Source organism: Anas acuta, chromosome 10, assembly GCF_963932015.1.
Source record: "Anas acuta chromosome 10, bAnaAcu1.1, whole genome shotgun sequence".
Classification (NCBI taxonomy): domain Eukaryota; kingdom Metazoa; phylum Chordata; class Aves; order Anseriformes; family Anatidae; genus Anas; species Anas acuta.
In genome coordinates, this window is record NC_088988.1 from 12247140 (window position 1) to 12265787 (window position 18648).

Here is an 18648-nt window from a genome sequence, read left to right on the forward strand (position 1 = left end):
AACGTCCCTCCTCTCTGAGGCCAAAGCTCCCTCGGAGGCGGCACCACGCCCAAGCCTCATTTCTTCCATGCACTTCAAATGCACAGCCCTTCACCCCGCATCTGAAGGCATCTGACTTAACGTTTGTCACAGATTCCTCCCATACAGCACAACACTGGAGCAGCACATCATGCAAGCGAGCTTCTTCTGCAGCAACAGCCACGGGTTCTGCTATGAACCCCGGAATTTTTTGGCTGGCATACACACCGTGGAAGTGTCCAAGCTGAATAACAAACCTACCTACCAGAGCTAAGTTACGTGCTTGCAGGTACTGTGACTCTGCCCTGCACTTGGTTTCTCACCCCACTGTTGCCCTGAAGACTGGAGCAGCCCTATTTCCCTTTTCTCCTTCTGACACAAAAGGTGTTTTTTTGACCTGATTCTCAATCCCCTTATGAGATTAACAAAGCTTCCAGCCTCCCACCATGGGGCTTCCCCTTCAGTTGCAATGAAGTGTTGCCTCCCTCTGCTGCGCCACCTCTGGACGTCAGAACACCCTGAGCTATCTGGGAGGCATCACCAAGCAGGCAGAGGCAAAACCCCTCTCAACCTGACTAGTCCTTCCCTCCTCTTTACACATCTGGGGGCAAAATTGGCCTTGCAGCCCCAGCACCGAGGGAGAGTGCCACTGTGCTGCCTTTCTGCTCTCCTTCCCAGTGTCCCCACAGCTCTGCCTGGCCTCTCCTCCACTCTCAGGGCAATTTTCAAGTCATGAATGCCTCCCGAGCTAGCAAAATGCAGCTCTCTCCCCGAACCACGCTGGGTAAGAGGAAGCAAACCCACGGGGGTGCTGAAGCAGATGCTGCCCAACGGTTGTTTCTCACTGGAGAGGTAGATCTCACTTCCTCTGTTTAGATTAATGTTTAGTTAAACACAAAAGACTTCTTGTTTGGGCCCTGTGCTCCAAGCGATCCTGGCTGCTCTGTCCAACAGCCTGGGCTCTGTTTACCGCTCTGCCAATCTTTGTCCCATCCAGAAGACGTTTTATCCGCAGCAATTTGCTATCTGCTGCCATATCAGATACAACCAGTGAATAATGTTTGACCTACCCCTGATCTCAGCAGAACAATTCTGGGAAGTCCTCCCCTTGATAGCTAGTTTTGTCATCTGCTATTCAGCTACGCTATCGTTCATCCCACATGTTGCTCATCCACGCTGCATCGGGATATTCCTTTCAACGCCGTGCGTCATGAAATCAAACGTATTGTAGAAATCTGTTCTCCCCTGGCAGCTACGCTTAAATCAACCCAACTTCTAATTACCTAAATAAAACTGGTTTTACAAGAGCCCTGTCAAATAGCATCTTCGACACTCTTGTCCTTTAATTATCTACCGAGTGAATCAAGTTCCTATTGTTGTGACCGGGTCTGATGTCAGGCCCACCAGCCCGTCATTAGCTGCATCCTCACTCTCCTCGTTTTGCTATGAGCCCGCAGATCCGGCACGTCTGACTCACGCATGCTTTGTTCACGTTTTAAGACTCTTTGGAGCAAGTTAACATGACTTTCATGGGAGGGAAGTCCTACTTCCTGCCCTTCCCATTCAGAAGCTTTAGAAAATTGCTTCTGGAGAGGCTCGGGGTGAAAGGAGCGGGACTGGCACCACGCTGCAGCCCTGAAAACACGGCACGGCTGCTCTGCCCTGCCACAGCCCCGCTGCCCAGACGCGTCGTGGCTCGGCTACTCACCTGGCAGGCAGGCAACCCCGCTCCTCAGCACCTCTGGGTTCACATCCTTGACTATGGAAGGTGCAGGCCGGCCACCCCAAGCGGCCCCAGAAGCCGGGGATTTGGGGGGAACAGCAGCTGTTGAGGTTTCCTCCGGGGCGCAGACCTTACCCGCCGGCTTCGACGCGGCCGTGCCAGTCGTTTCTTTTGCCGTCTCTGCCCCTTCCAGCACCATCCCTGGAAGAGAAGCAGCAGGCAGAAGCTCAAGCACAGCTCCACCCAAAAAGGCCCAGGTAAATCCCCGACTGGGGAGGGAGGGAGGGACGTGCCCCCCAGCCCCAGCGCCCCACAGCTCCTCCAGTCCTCGTGCCAGCAGCACGCCTGCTCCAAAACCAGTTGGAACACGAACGCTACAGCGATTCCAGCAAGGAAAAAAAAAAAAAAGGAGCAGTTTATCACCAAGTTTGCAAGTTATAAAAACTCACTTCAGATCAAGATTCTTGTACTCAAACCTGCTTCTAAAGGTACCGTACCGAGCTGTACGTGTCTGCTGGCAGCCCCAAAGTCTGGAGCAGTGCGAGCCCCTGGCTGAGCTCCAGCAGCTCGAGCACACCGAGGCGATAAGCCAGCTCCTGCCAGGGAGAGCTGCTCCACCAGAGCAGAGTGACTCCCCCGACACCGCTCGCAGATTGCTTCTTGAAAAGGCAAAGCCAACCCAAGGCTGACAAATCAGCTGGGAATTAGCCAGCCAAGAGACCTTGTTCAGCTCTCCCAGGGTTTTTTAATTAACAGATAATGTGAAAGGCAAAAACCTATTTTAAGCCCTGAAGAGGGGAATGACTGGCCCCATCAGCTCGGTTCAGGGACTGGAGAAAACGCTTCCTATCCCTGACACTTCAGCTCGGAAAACAACTGATCACTTTCATCTGATTCCGAGCTTAATCTTAATTACTGCGCACAAAGTAACGCCAGCTTTCCCCTCATTTTGGGTTTCAATTTTCATGGAAAGGCAGATGGAGAGAAGAAGTCTACCTACTACGGAAGAAGCATTATTCCCCATTTCCCAGCACGCTAAGAATTAAACGCCGGCAACATGTCTTTGGGATCCGAGGTCCACAGCCAGGCTGTCCTACTGTTTGGCAGAGGGATTCACTGGAGACAAAAGGCTACATTTCACTGCAAGCCATGGCACTTCGATATCTCCCAACAAAAAACCCCCTCTCGTTATGGAAATGAAAGAGTGGCGTATTTATGTGCTCGCTATGAAGTCACACGTCTTAATTGCTACGTGAAATTGGCTCAAACCATCCTACCTTCCTGCTGCATCAACAATGCTGACACTTGACTCAGTTTATTTACCAACAGATTCCAATACTTCATTAAAGAGCAGGACGAGGAACAAAGCAGTCCTTGAAGTGGCTTTCAATACAAGTTTTAGCAGCGGAGGAGATTTACAGGTTGAGGCTCAGCCCCAACTGCTTCCAAAATTGCTCAAGTGGGTAAGAGAAGTGCCCCAAGCAGCACAGCTCGCTGGGCAAAAATACCCAGCGTGGGGGGGGAAGCCAGAAGGGGCTCCAGGGTTGTGCTCCAGAGCCACAAGGGCTCGCTGCAGAGCCCTGGTAATCTCAGGGAGCACCCCGGGACCCAGCCTGGTGCCTGCTGTGTTTGGCCACGTAAGCTGGGCTGATGGCTCCAGGCCTCTGCGCCACTCCGGGACACATCAGGGCTCAGTTCTGCTCCTGACACCTCCTCAGCCTCAGTTTTCCTGTAATGCAGGAGCTCACTCGCTTTGGACAACGCTTCCAGATCTTCCTTTTGGGGTGTTTCCAAGAGGCACAGATCCCCCATGGCTGGGGTAGCACCAAGGCAAATAAATCATGCCCCAAATGTTTCATGTTAAGGGCTGGATGAAGGGGGGAGAACATCTCAGGGAGCTGTACAGCCTGGCAGCAAGCTCACAGGTCGCTTGCAGCCAAGGAATTTGCACTAAATGCAGAAAGCCTACAAAGAGAACCGAAAGGTGACACTTGAAGACAAGAAAGGGCGCACGGCTGCGTTGAAGGAACCACATCAAGCAAGAGAAAGACAACTTTATGGGGCAGCCCTGCCTCAGAGCTCTCCTCAGAAGCGAGCAGCAGCTCCCTGAACCCAGAGGGCTTTTGTTCAGCCCACCAGAGATGGCCCCGGGGGTGCAGGGGGAGCTGCAGACCCCACCTGTCCCGGAGCAGGCCCGAGCTCACCGCGCTCCCTGCGATCCGGGGCGGAGGCACTTGCTGAAGCGGAAATTGTCGAATGCGGAGGATTACATCAAAAAGCAAATGGAGAACTGGGCCGTCTGAATTTGCCGTGTTTGCAGGTTCCACCTTTCCCCGAGGTTAAGGAAGCGGTAGAGGATGATTTGCTTGCGTGCATTTCAAAGAGACATTAGCATTTTTCCTGCAAACTGCCCCGGCACCCATCTCATCTATGCTAACACCACGTAGGAACATGGAGCGGGGCTGGAACGCCCCAGCAGGTGCTGCCGAGTATGCCCCAGCGTGACTTTTCAGCTGATTTCTTGAAGATCAAGTTATTTTCCACCCCTAAATATAGGATTTCTTTTCCTGAGCAGCAAAGGTTGAAAATTCGCTTCCATTTAGAGTCAATCTTTAGGGCAAAGCAGCAGTCAGATATTCTGTATATGGAACCAGCGTAAAGTTTAAGCCACCAACTCGAAATGGGCCACATTTGCCTCAAAAGCTTTCTTAGCCAGGCCACGTTTGTGCAGAAAATAAGCTCAGGTTGTGAACGGGAGTGGGAGGAAGGGGAGAGAGTTGAGGGATCACGAGAAATCTGCAGACACAGCAAAGTCGGATGCCCCAGTTCTGGAAGCGTTTTCTGATACAATCACCAGCGCCTGCTTTAACGCGCGAGCTGACAAAGACCCCCCAGAGAACAAACCCTGCGGCTGCCCGACGAGGTGTGAGCTGGGATCCAAACGGGGCCAGCAGCACTTAGGAACTGGCTTGGTTGTTATTTATAGGGCGAGATAAGCACCGTCTGCAGTCACAGCAGCAAAAGGACCCCGACACGAGCCGGTGACCGAGGACTCAACGCGCCCACGGACTGAGCGCCTGCGAGAGGAAAGCGCTTTTGTAGGACCGAGCCCGGGACGTTCGCTTCACTTTGTAATTTTATCTCTGAATTATCTTATTATGATGTCTGTGAGGGTTTAAAGGGGCTAGATAAAGGGAGATGAATAACTCGTTTGGATCTCAAAGTAATCTAACGTAATTGAATAGATTAAACTTAAACACTGTAGCAGGGACTGTAAGAAGAAATACTCCCAGTGCTAACGGGTACTTCAGCTGCCCTATGCCCTACACAGTTGTTTGGGGACTTTCTAATAATTTAGTTTTTTTCTTTTGTTGTGCAGACTCGGCTAAGTCTTTTTCATGGCAGTGCCACAGCTTGACACCATCGGAATCAGGCCACAAGCACATCGCTGATTTCAGCCAAATCCCCAGAAACGTTTAAATTGTCTCTCACTACAAACAAGCTCCACACGTGCCCCGGAGGGGTCCGGCACTGCTGAAATCCACAGCAGCAGCCAAGACTTGTCCTGCGGAGCGGCGAGAACATCACACTTATTATCTCATCCACCAGCTGGACTTGGCTAATTTTAGGCAGAAGGGATGGGAACGCAGAACAAGCAGCCACGGGAGTCACAGGGGGAGCATGCAGCCTGCCCTCCACCCCGCCAAGGTTTTCTGAGGCCCAGTCCTGTGCGAGCACGGAGTCCAGGCCAGCTTCAGCTCGCTCAGAAATGCCCTCACCCTATACCTGCTGTGGGGCTGGCACAGAACGCTTCATTCACGCTGCGGATCCCGCAGCACGCTCATTTACTGGCACACATCCCCCAGGAGCTGTGGGTGGGCAGCGTGACCTCGTTTTGCTGCTCGTGGTTTTGGATGCTCAGACGGACGCGCTCTTCACGACCAGAAACTTTGGAGCTGACCCCTCCGCCCCACCGAGCAGAAATCCTCATGGCTGCAGAAGTATCAGAAATGCTCGGCAACAGCAGGCCTGCCTAATTGCACAATTAACATCCTTGGCGTGGGTGTAAACTAAAGCTTCCTATTAACCAACGGAGGCTTGGGCTCCCCCGTTAGGTCCCACTGAATGGGACTTTTGGATGCCGCACAAGCTAACAACTGAGCAGCCCAAGAGGGGGTGCCACAGCGGCTGCTATCCCCCCGCAGGGTCGGACATGCCCTGGCGATGTGCAGCTGCACACCTCCAACCCTTCCGAGCATCCTCGCTCTGTTATTTCACCGGGTAATTTTCCTAGCCAGGGGTCCCGGCGAGGAGAGCTGCTGAACTGGAAGGGCGCGTTTCAGCCGCCCCCGCCACGCAGGCGCTTCTCGATGCGATCTGCGCCTCTACCCAGCGACAGCTTCCAGGCTCAGCAGAGCCAGGCAGAGCCAGCAGCGTGGCGGGGAGGCTCTGAGCACTGCCTGAAGCCCTGTGCAAGAGGCAGAGACCCAGACCGACAGTTTAAGGTCTTCTGTATGGCCACAGCTCCAGCACGGAAGCCCAGGCATCGAGAAAGCTGAGCGGTACTTGCTTGAACCTGTCGTTTGACCTGAATTTCTCTGTGCCTTTGTGTTCCCACCTGAAAAATTAATATTAGCTCTCCCACTCAAGTTAAACAGCTCCTACTTGAAAGATAACCAAGGTGGCAGAAGCATGCCAGAGGGGAAAGGAGAGAGGGAAGGAGATGGTGGGGAATCCCTCAGCTCTGCAGTTCGCCTCTTGCACACCAGCTGCCAGCATGCAGATTTGTTGATCTCAGGTCATGTCCTGTAGCTGGTACTTCACTGGGCCATCCTCTGCTCCTTCCTTGCACCACAGCTCCCTTCCTACAGGCACTGCTCAACCACGACAGACCTGCACAGCCAGCCAGCGTGTTCTCAACACACGCCTATATTGTGCATCCATAACTTGCACACGATGAATGTAACGGGTGGAGGCCACCAGCAAGCAGATTAACTGAAATTAAAAATCCCTTACGCCAGAACTCTTCTAGTTCATTCATAGTTTGTGCTATGACCCCCAAGCAGACCGGATTTGTCAGCAGTAGCTCCCAAGGACTTTGCTTTCTACCTGTTCCCAACCAGGTAAGCACACAAACACCCACCTGCTGTACCTTTAGGAGGTGACGCTCCAGGAACTGCCTCGTGGTGAGACTGCAGAGCGGTGGGCTCCGGGTTGCCCTCAGCAGGCCCCGAGGACGATGGTCCAACCTCCAGCTCCTCCGTAATGGATTCCAGTGTTTTTAAGGCTCCAGTCTTGGACTTTTCCCCATCACAAAAACTTCCCTGGCTCTCCTCCCCTCCCTGCAAGTCCTGTGCTGCAACGCTCTCTGGGTTCAGCACAGAGCTCGCTTCACTTCCATGGCCTTGGTTTTCTGCCCGTCTTTGTTGTTCCTCACACCCCTCTCCGCTCCTGAGGGTTTTGCATTGACTTGAGCCTTCTGCTTGTGCGTCAAGACCCACCGAAGGGTCACCGGTATCCAACTGCCCTGCCACCTCCTCACTCTCTGCTGACAGAGCAGCTGGGAGTAGCACGGCTTCTTCACCTTTCTTGTGCTGACAAGCAGAGACCTCTTGCTCTTTTCCATCTGCCAGGAGCCCACCCGCAGGAGCTCTGACAGAGCCGTAGCTGTGGCTGGTCTCATTCTCATTTACAGCCAGCGTTTGTTCAATCTCTTTGACTTCCTCAGAGCCTTCTCTTCTTCCCAGCTCTTCTTCATCCGCTTCTCCTTGGTTCATCTGTTCTGGAGGATTTAATGGAGAACTCCTATTCTCTTCCTGATCACCGCAGCAAGCATCTATCACGCTCCCTGAAGGAGAGCCTCTCTCCACACCTAAATCCACACTCTCAGGCATCACAGGCAACGCAGCAGCCTGGGCCGGTGCGGTGCTTTCACCAACACCCTGGCAAGAAACCCCAGGATCTTCCTTCAGCGTGCAGCATGGTCCCAAAGGCCCCAGGACAGACACAGGAGAGGAATCCATCTGTGTCACCTCACTTTGACACTCTGCCAGTGGTTCTCCATGTCCCTTCTGAATGCCCTCTTCAGCAGCAGCATCTAGCTTTGTTTCTGGGCTCTGCTCCAATACATCAACACCAGGATTTCTGCTAGGACCACCGCCTTCCACTTGCATATTTCCAGTAGAACCAGTCATCTGTGCTCTGCAGCTGGCACCATCTCCGGCACACACGTCACTGTAGCTGCACAGCGCGTACCGCCAGTCGATGGAGTGCTCGCTGCAGGTCTCCTGCTCTGCAGGGGAAGAATCTTCTGCACCACAGGCAGGAGACGCAGCCGCAGGAGAGCTGTTCCCCATGCTTCCAGGGCCACCCGACAGCAGCTGACCTTCTGGAGACAGTTCCTCATGGGCCATCATCCTGTCGCTTTCCACAGGAATTACATTTTTGAGAACTTCTGTAGAAGTCCTCAGAGCGTCCATCTGACAGCGCTCCTTTTGCATAAGTGCCGGCTGAATTAAGTTCTTGGAGTAGGTGCTGTCTTGAATGACAATAAACCTGTGCTTGCCTTTAGATGCATTCACTCGTGTCCTGGGCTGAGTCAGGTAACTTAAAGGCACTGACTGGGTTAATGAGCCTGTCTGTGACCCAAAGCAGGGCAGCGAAACCTCTGCAAGCTCAACGTACTCCCCTTCAATGTCACTTTTCAAGTCCTCTTCAGGCACAGCATTTGTACACACACCATTGACAAGAGTTTCACCTAACTGTGGAGCTGGGCTGCTAACCAGGTTGTCCCTATTCAGATTTGGTTCCTGTAGATACTGAGATTCTAGGTCTGGTGAGCTGCGCTCAGCATGGTCCATAGGGAGGCACAAAGCCGAAGGTTCCTCTGCTGTTTCTGGAGTGATGATATTATTTTCAATTACTTTTGGTTTGTTTATAAATTCAGGATTAACCACATTATCCCAGGGAACACGAAATATCTTATCGTCAGTGGTTAGTAAACAATTTTCCAGTGCTATACCCATCCGCTCTCCATTGATAGTGCTCAACCATTCCAGAGTGAAAATAGAGGTATAGGAGACTTCTGGAATCACAACTTCTTCTACATTATGCTTGTCCTTCGCCAAACATTTCAATACAATCCGTGGAGACTTCTTCAGATAGGGAACCACCTGCAGGTAGAAGTCACCAGGCTTCAGGATTCGCCAGTCAATGGAAGCCAGCTGGACTACGATCTTCTCGTGAATGCACAGGGGCCAGCCCTCGTGGCGAAACAGCAAGCCACAGTACTGAACCTAGGGGGAAAAGAGAAAGAGTTGTCAGCATCAGGAACAGGTCTCAGCTGAGGCTTTTGGACAGGAGAGCTCACGCTTCTCTTGTACAGCCCTGCTATAGCAATACCGTAGCTGAATTTAGGGTCTTTGGCGATTAGTGTACACAAGTTTTCCTTGGTGAGGTTTTCTCAAAAAACAGAAACAGGAGAAGCTACCAAGACAAATCAGAAGCTGAATAAGGACCAACCACCTCCCAGCAGCGCCAACCCTATTTTACAGTACAGAGAACCCCAAGGCAGAGAGGTCAGGAGTTCTCCCCTCCCGGTGCTCCAGCCCACAAAACCCCTTCTTTACCTCATTTCTGCCTCATTAAGAACTGGATACACTGAGAAAGTGAAGAATCAGACCACAGAGCACCCCTAACCATGTTCTGTTAGCGAAAGGCAGGCTGACAGCAGCGAATTCAAAAACCAACGTCCTCAACTGAAAGCCATCCGCAGCCTTCCCAGAGCAGGTGGGCAAGCAGCCTGCACCGCTCCCAGCGCATCCACAGCGAGCTCCAGGTGGCACTGGGTACGCTGGAAACCAAGCTACAACACCCCTGGGCATGGAAAGAGACCAGTAAGAGAAAGCAGGAGAAAGGAGGCAGCAAATGAGGAAAGCAGACCGGGACGACGAGAAGGGCAGCTGGAATTGTGTCCAGTTTACCACCGGCAGCCTTCACGCGCAGATCAGTTCCCATACAAAGAGCAATTTCCCTCATCCTACCCGATAATCCTTGATGTGGTTATTTTGCAAAACTGAGCTGTGCAGCCCTGCACCTGCTGCCTCCCGGCGGGGTTGCTGACCCCAGGACTCTCAGCTGTGTTGTGTGTTCCTCCTACCCATCCACTTAACACACGTTTTGCACCTGCCCTCCTCGTCATCCAGGTACTGCTTCATGTCAGCGATGTTCTTTACTTCGAAGAACTCCCACCAGAAACCGAATCATCTTCAGATTTTAAAATCAATCACTATTCTGGTTCAGGTTAGCAATTCAATTTTTTTGTTACCAAAGAGCTAAGAGGCAAAATCTGCAGGTGGCTGCTAGGCACATACCTGCCCAGTTACGTTTTCTAATTTATAGTCGTGTTTTGGATGTTTCTTGTTAGCATTTCCTCTACCTTTACATTTAGAAGTCCTGTTATAGGCATTCCATTAATTCCCTAGACCCACAACAGGTTGGCCAACGTCCCATTTACTCTTAAACACGGGCCCAGTGCTATTACTCTTAAAGCTTCCTAGAAATCCTTCCTCGTTCCCAAGCAGAGCAGCAATCAGGGCAGCCTATGCCCCACCACATTTTTTTTTTTTTAATTTTAAATAAAAGTAAGGTCTCTGAGCATCAAGCAAGACACACGTCAGACAATTCCCAACCGATTAAAAGAACTGCAGTTTCATGGCTGAACTGACTTGACTCAATTATTTACAGCTTTATCACAACTTCAAAAAATAAAATTACTGCTTTGAACTTGATTCCATTGGGGTAAAGTAGGGCTTAAATCAAGCAATGACTTAAGCAATCATTCATTTTCAGTTCCATGATTAATTTCATCCTTCTCTGACATGACAAGGTTTTAGAAAGGACTCCCCTGTGCGGTATGTGATCCTTAAATTAGAAAGCTGACACCTAGAAACCCATCCATGTTAGTATTGGCAGCACTGACTTCAGACATTTTATCTTGTTCTTCTTACATGGTCACATGGAAGTCTTGACAAAGGAAGCTATTTATAAAAATGCTGTATTCCGCAGGCCAGACAGATTAAAGAAAAACAATTTAATTCAAATAATTTGCCATACAGCAGAGGCCACAGAACACGTCAAAACAACAGGTAATGGCATCAATTTACTTCCTGTGTGCAGCCAGACGGGTTTCTTATCCTCACTGCACCTGCTCAACTCTTCAGATTTGGTAATTCCTCCTCCTCATCCCCGGAGCTTGTTCCCCTGATGAATTCTCATCACTTAAAATTATTAAGTAATGTCACATCACCTTAACACATCTCCCTTGATCATCTCTTAGGCCTGCCTGAAGCGCCTCCTTGGTGATGCCGTTTTAACACTTCTTTGTTCCACTTTTTAATTGTGCAAAGCCTTGCAAAACGCTGGGTACAATGGCAGCAACACTTCCCAACTGGGCTAGAAGCACTTCGCTCCTTAAAGCTATGCTCAAGCTTGTCCTCCCCTCATGCCCCTTCGGTAACCCAGTCACCTGCTGGTTTTTCTTCCCAAATTGACGAACCCCAGATCACAACAGGAATTCTGTCCCTGGCTTCGTCGAGGCACGTGCCTGCCCTTTGACTCTCCCATTATACAACTCCAGCACGGAGTTTCAGACCTCATCTTGTGTAACACATTTATCCTCCTCCTCCTGTTATTGCTCATTTCTCCCAGCCTCGTTTCATCACAAATTTGTCATCTCCATACTCTTACTTTTTATGCCAAGGTCATGGATGAGCCGTAATACGCGTCTCATGACTCCTGCCTCCAACTCAGCTTTCACTGCAGTACACGCATCCTTCCTTTCACCAGCTTGCTGCCCATCTTGCAATGCTTGCACAAGCCTCCATCCCTTTGACACAGTAATTAATTTTCCAGATGACTCCATAATAAATCCTTTAAGGAAGAGATTAAACAACCAAACGTTTCTCTCTAGACAGAGGCTGTTTGAAGGAAAAGGCTGGTCTTAACGCTACCTGCCATGGAACAAACCACATGAAAAAATGTTACCCGATTTTTAAAGGGTCAGTTAATTCCTTCAGCGCTCAGCGACTGCTGCTGTTGCATGCACATCTTGTTCTCTGTGCTTTGTTACTAGCCCTGCCTTAACAGGTTCAATAAAAATCCCTGTTCTAAGCTTTATGTGCTAACTTCTTCCATATTCCAGGAGGGAGATCAGCCAGTCCTTTTTCTTCAACTTACTCCTATCTGGAACCATTTCAGTCATGGCAGCTTTTCCTCTGTTCTCTCAGTGCAACCAACTGTCCTATTGTTGTACCCACGTACCGTGTTACTACAAAATAAAAACCAAAATAAGACTTGGTTTAGTCTGGAGGATCGTCTTAATATATATCTAGCTTTATATCCTAACCTTGAACACCAAGCAGATCTGCCTCCCTTTCTTTTCTCTATTAAATTGATTTTAATAAAAACCCTACAACTTAACATAGGTTGCCTACACTTCCCTCCAAATCAAGCAGAGGTGAGCTTTGCTACATCCTCATGCCTTCTGATCTCCCAGACAGGTATCTCCACCAGTCCCTTTCTTATACAGCATGGCTGAATTCTGCAAATCAAGACCTCCTCTAACACCACACAGTTTCCAGAAGTTGTTGCTGGCTTCAAAAATCCTCAAGCAGTACATAATTCACTCACTTTTCCATCAAGCTCAAGACTCGCACAGCACCTCAGCCAACGAGCTTCTCTCTCCTACAGAAGTGCCAAGTGTTTTGTTCATCAGATTTTAAGCAAAAAAAAATAATCTGCAGTTTTCCAGAAGAGACTACAGATTCACACACTGCACCACATCAACCCTCCTGCCATCAGAATGCTTCCTACTGGGTACGTTAATGCCATCTGGGGAGGGGAAGCAGACAAAAAAAAGATCAGTTCTCAAACTATTACAAATAGTTTATACACATGAAAAGCAAGAGGTTCATTGGCAGCATGAACATAAAATAAAGCTGGATCCCATCTCCACCTACCTGACACAAAGAATTTGTTATAACCTGGATGCAGAGTAACCTATTTGGGGGCCGTTTGCCCATTAAGAAATGTGGCAACCCCACTGCTAAGATGACCCGCATGCCTGCTGACAAACAAGTGGAAGAAATCTCAGCAGTAAAATCACCAAACCCAAAACAAGGAGCTCTCAGAACTTCCTGACAAACCTGCAAAGCTACCACCCAAACCTGCAGCAAGAGCTAGATTAACACCCAAGCAGGAATGTAAGTCCTTCCATCGCCTAAACATTTCAGAGGCTCAGAGCTTTAGAAGTGGCGCATCCTCATGCTCCTGCTCCAAAAAGCACTTTCAAAGAGATTACACAAAGAGGCTTATTTCAGTTGTTTTAACATTTCACTTTGAGGCTCAAGTACTTGCTCATCTCGTGTCCACTGCCAGAGCCAACCCAGGCTGGGCAGAGGAGTGCCAGCGCCTGACTCTGTGCTGCCTTTTAGAAAAAGGAAAAAAAAAGGAAAAATGATGCTGCTTTTTAGGAAACTGCTGGTAAACAACGACAAAGATGTTGCAAAGGTCCTTTTAGCCCAGGATGTCATCTGAAGGCCCATAACAAAACCTGGTTTCTAAGCAGGGACAGGCCCTTTGGCACTGCCCTGCACACCCTCACCTCCCCAGCCCCTGGGGTCACACACTGCTGGGTTTGTTATGCCCACCAGAAGCCCACGAAGACATCAAATATTTCATGAAGCCACTCACATTTTTGTCACTGAGGAAGAGATGCAGGTTTCTCAGTATTTCCTGCAGCCATTCAGGCAGCAGTTATTTTTTTGCCCTTTAGTGTGCTGAGGCAAAGCTCACAGGGGCACACAGAATGAAAACTAAGGAGGGAACGCTGCTTTTGTTTACACTGGAAAAGGCAGAGAGAACTTTTAAAGATCTAACAAGAAACGGCCCTGAGAGTTGAGACAGCAAGGGATTTGGGGGAGAACAGGCCTGCCAGAAGTGAGAAATAACTTTCAGTAATAAAAATTCAAAGGGAAAGGGAATTATGAAGGGAAATATGAAGGGCCCTGCTCTAAAGACACCACAAGGTACCTCAAGCTCTCCTCACTCTCCCTGCATCGCCAGCTCTGAAACACAAAATTGTCAGTTAGGGCCAGGGGGGGCTCACAGCCCCCCCTGAGCCCTCACAGCCCACCCCCCCGAGCCCTCACCAGCACCCCTCTGAGCCCTCACAGCTCGCCCCAAGCCCTCACAGCACCCCCCCGAGCCCTCATCAGCCCCCACAGCCCCCCTGAGCCCTCACCTCGCCTGCCCCGGGCCCCCTCAGGCCCCGCCGCCCTCACAGCCTCGCCTCAGCCCTCCCGCCCCAGGGCTTCCCGCCCCCGTCCCACCACCCCATGTCCATCAAGGCATCTCCGCGCTCCTATTGGCTGCCGCAGCCCTCAGCTCTCCTCCCATTGGCTGTTGGGCAGGCCGAGGCCCGCCCACCGCCACCACCACCACCACCACCACCCCAGCCCCGCATGGCCTCCCCCTGAGGGCGGCCATGGCCTGAGGCAGGCGAGGGCCCCAGCCCCAGCCCCGGCCCCAGCCCCAGCCCCAGCCCCGCCACCAACCCCTCCATCCTCAAAAAACGGGGACGAAGGGGGCACGGCACCATTCTCCCTGCCCAGTGACCCTGTGAGGGAGGCAGGCAGGGGAAAGCCATGAACCGTCCTGCAGTAATCACTATTCAACACAAACCCCAAACCTCCTGTTTCTCACAGGGAACGCCACAATGTGCGTCACGGCGTTAAAAACAGCAGCTGTGCAGACACCTTGGGAGGAATCCCTGTTCTAATGAACGCTGTTCATTACCAAAATGTGCATACACACAGCTCGTGGGACGATCCAACCCCAGCTCCCATGCTTTGTTACCTGGATCCATCAAATGCTACGGGTGTTCTCCTCAGCACTTCACCTCTTTCAGATAAATAAATGAGGATTTCAGCTCGTACTTACTTATTTTTCCTCCTCCCAAAAGTCCCCTGCCATGAGGAGGTCTATCAAAAACCTGGCCACATCTACCTTATACACGCAAAGATAAAAAAAAGCTAGAACAAACCCTAGGCGTAGGGTGGTGGTGTTCCCCCCACCCTTTTCTTTTCTTTTTTAATCACGCAAGCTTTGAGCCAAGTTTGTGATGGAGGCATTTGACTCATCGTTTCTAACATTTAAGCCTCCCGACAGTAAAGCCCATTAATCTTGGGCTCGCTCTGGCAGTAAGCGTAACGTGACTCCTCGGGGCTACCGAGCCTTGCGACCGTTCCAGCAACCATCAAAGGGGAGCCAGGCTTCTGGGAAAAACACCGACTGGCAGCACTTCGCCCCACGCAGCCTCCTGCCAGCGTCCTCCTGCCAGCTTCATCCCCACGGCCAGGGAATGGCTGGGGTCAGAAGCCACCCGCTTCAACCGTATGCAGCAAACAGGGAGGCTTAGGCTGTGCTAAGTCTCCCAAAAGCCTCCCATTTAGTGTTTCAGGTTACGGAAAGAAAGGGCAGCACTCCACATCTGATCTCGGCAAGGTTAACTTTCAATAACAATTTCTCAACTCTTTCCGAATTGTCTGCCTTGCCCTCCTCCCGCCTAGGCTGCCGCATGCATGCAAGCATTTTTTTGCCAGGTTTTTTACAGTACTCAAGCAGAAAGAAGGCTCTGAAGAAGCCCTAGCAGGCCTTAGAGAGCGGGATATACTCACACAGGCATCCTGCTGAATGCACTGCAGGATGTGCTTGGCTGGGATCAGGAAGTCTATGAGGTAGCGCAGTCCATCCCCACGGTACGTCTTCTCCACCACATCAAAAACTTGGCACAGCACAGTGGCTGCGGTAGCCTCGAACGGAGGGTAGAGCGCCGATAACGTACTCTGAATGCAACCGTCCAGCGACTCCGAGTCCTGCCAAGAGAGGAAGCGTTAAGTGGTGCCACGGCGCGGGACGCCCCGGCCAGCCCTACACCAGGAGCGCAGCCACCTCCCAGCAGCAGGAGCAGAGAGGATCAAAAGGAGCAAGCTGCCGTCCCTTCTGGTTTCTTTTGGCACCGGCGATTCCAGAAGGGAATTAAAAAAAAATAAAAAAAATAAAATAAAATAAAATAAAACTCTCCCAAAAAGTGAGCGAAGCGCTCGCAGAGCGCTGCGCGCAGAGGCGAGATTTCCCTGCTTTTGCTTACGCAGCAAGTCCTTCTGGCTGGGCTGGGTGGGGCTGCTATTAAACCATTACCGCAGCACGTGAGTGCGTGCGAGCGAGCGCGAGCCTCATGGGGCGCGCGGATCGGCAGCCCCGCGCTCCAGGCACCCGGGGCTGGAAGTGCCGCCGGCGCTCAGGTGCGTTACAGCCCGGCATTATGGCCCTCCGCAGCCCAAGGAGAGATGCAGGGGCTCCTCAGCGAGCTGTGATCTGAAGGCTGATGCCAGAGTAAAAACCACTCACCTGCGTAATTCCTCCTTTTTTAAGAGTTACTCTCATGAAAGGCTCACTCCAGGAGCTTTCTGCAGTGAGAGATGCCTCGCAAGAGGATCTACGAGTTTGCCTTTAGGGCCCGAGTGGGCACATGGATGCCCCCTTCCTGCTCAGGGATCGGAGGTGACGGCTTCACGGCTTCCCCCGTTGTTCTGGGGAGCCTGCCCGCCAGAGCCTGCCCGCAGTGTCAGAACCGATTCCAGTGCCAGAAGCCAAATTCTGCTCTGCTGCATGGGTGCAAGGCCAGAGAGCTTGCCAAAAAATCAAACAACCCGCACGCATCTGCGGAGAGGAGCGAGATCCCTCCCTGCCTCTCTGTTGTAGAGGAGACCCCTCTGGCTAACCTAAAGCCAGTGGGAGTGAGTTTTGTTACAAAACCAAATGAAAGTTTACTCAGGTGTCTGGCCAGATTCTCGTCTGATATAAATCCACCTCCTTTCACTAGAGACAACGCGAGCATTCGAGCCTCTGGCCCAGAAGCCTCCAGCCTCCTGTAGAACAGGAACAGCTGCATGGACATGCCTGAAAACATACCTCAGTCCCACAGCAAGATTTGGAGAGAAAGTTAAACAAAGCAGTGCCACAGCAGCTCGTGCTGCCACCGGGGAACAACGGGATGGATGGATCAGGAGGAAGGAAACCATTTCACTTCTTCCTCTCCAAGGGCTCCATCCCTCCAGGCACCGGCTTGAGAAACTGCACCAGCCTCAGAGCAAGGAAGCTGAAGGGAGCTGCAGCCATGGCAGAGAGGATGCTCCTCACAAAAACCTTCCCATTTTTCCCAGCTGCCCAGCTCAACGACCCTTAAATTCCTCGTTTAGAGGGCTGGGTGTTTTCGGCACCGTATGAATTCGCTGCTTGGCTGTGAAGCCTTCCCGTAGGACAGCAGGCAGGACGGCATGGGAGAGACGAGGCCATCCCTCCGCAATCCCTCCCTGCCCCAAACTTGGCGAACATGGGTGACAGCAAACCAGCTGCCTCGTGCAGCATCACAGCTGGTAGGAGCTGAAAAAAAATTTCCACCTGACCCTCTGCTGTACGCAGATGCAAAATCTCAGCCAAAACCAGCTGGGGGGGGGGGGGGAGGAGGAAAGGTCTGTGCCGCCTTCTGCCCCATCCCTCTCGCAGAATTCTTTCAGATAATAATCCCCCCCCACACACAACGAATTTCGTTTGCTGTTGCAAATAAAACAAAGAAGGAAAAATATTTGCACATGAGTCAGTGCATTGCTCTCAGGTTCTCGCACCATTCCTGCCGCCTGAGCGAAGCCTGCACAGGACAATTATTAACATTGGCACCGAATCAAAAATCCTTTATAAGGTTAAAATAAACCAAGTCGCATATTACCCCTTCCTTTGGTGAAATACAGGATAAGCACAGCCTGTAGCCACTGTAAAGAGGTTTTACATCTCTCTAGCTGTGCCGTACCGTGAAGCCGTGGTCCCTGTGCAGGCTTTAAAGGGACAGAGAGGTGATGCAGGGTGATGAGGCTGCCGAGGGAGCTGTGGGAACAACCTCGCTGGGGTGCACCTGCAGGGCCTGTGGCTACACACCCCAAGGAGCTGGGGTTTGGAGGCACGGGGAGCTCGGATGAACCCCCAGGAGAAGGGGACAGCATCCAGCACTGCAATAAATCTGAAGTCTGCAGCCCGGCTGATCCACGAGCTGCATCCCTCGTGTCACAGAGGGGATGCAACCACCCCGCGGGTGCACGGAGAAATTTCTGCAGCCCAAAATAATGGGGCCAGGGTCCTGAGAGGAGGGGAGCTAGCTAAACCCAGCAAGGATCCACGGAGAGGGCACTGCTGTCCCAGCTCACTGCCGCTCCTGCTCGCGCCTGGAGAGCTGGCAAAGCCCAGGAGGGGCCCTCCTGGAGAACGCAGCCCCCCAGCAGCATTGCCACATCCTCCTCCTGGTGGGGAATGGGACACTTGCTCCTTTTCAGCCACCCGGCACAAATGCAAACAGGAGCTTTCCAAGCGAGCCAGAGAGCATCTGCCCAAGGAAAAAAAAAAATGGGTCTTGGGATTCAAACGCTTCTTTGTAAATAGCACAGGAGCCCCATGAACTCCCGCACGCTGCCACCACACGCTCGCCACACCTCCCAAAAAGAGAAACAGGCTTTTAAAATAACTCCTCCATAAATCAAAGCGCTAAATAAAGCCCAGGTTAAGGTCACGTCCGGCCACAGCAGCTTTCACCGTGCCGCAGCTGGGAGCCGGCTGTCGGTGCAGGGCTGGTGGGCGGCGAGGGAGAGGAGAAGCCGGCGTGGTCCCACCTGGGAGGGCAGGGGGAGCCCAGGAGGGCTTCACGAGTGGCGAAGGGGTAGAAACGAGCGGGGTGGGACAGGTTTTCCCTCCTCTCCACGGTGTAACAGGAGCCACGGGTGCTGCAAAGCGAACAGAGG

At 51.7% G+C, this 18648-nt stretch overlaps 1 protein-coding gene across 8 annotated transcripts in view; it reads right to left on the bottom strand.

The window, feature by feature from the left end:
- The window catches only part of PLEKHG4 (pleckstrin homology and RhoGEF domain containing G4), an 82954-nt gene that overhangs the window by 50091 nt on the left and 14215 nt on the right, over positions 1-18648 (bottom strand). For 7 of the 8 annotated variants that reach the window (XR_011100034.1, XM_068693697.1, XM_068693699.1 and 4 more), the window contains 3 exons: positions 15478-15675; positions 6885-9036; positions 1727-1942 (listed from right to left, as the gene is read on the bottom strand). Coding sequence is in view for 7 of the 8 variants with exons in the window: in XM_068693697.1 (XP_068549798.1) it covers positions 1727-1942; positions 6885-9036; positions 15478-15675 (2566 nt within the window). In the remaining variant the exon portion in view is untranslated. The remainder of the gene's footprint in view (positions 1-1726; positions 1943-6884; positions 9037-15477; positions 15676-18648) is intronic. The other variant, XM_068693698.1, reaches the window with a different exon arrangement.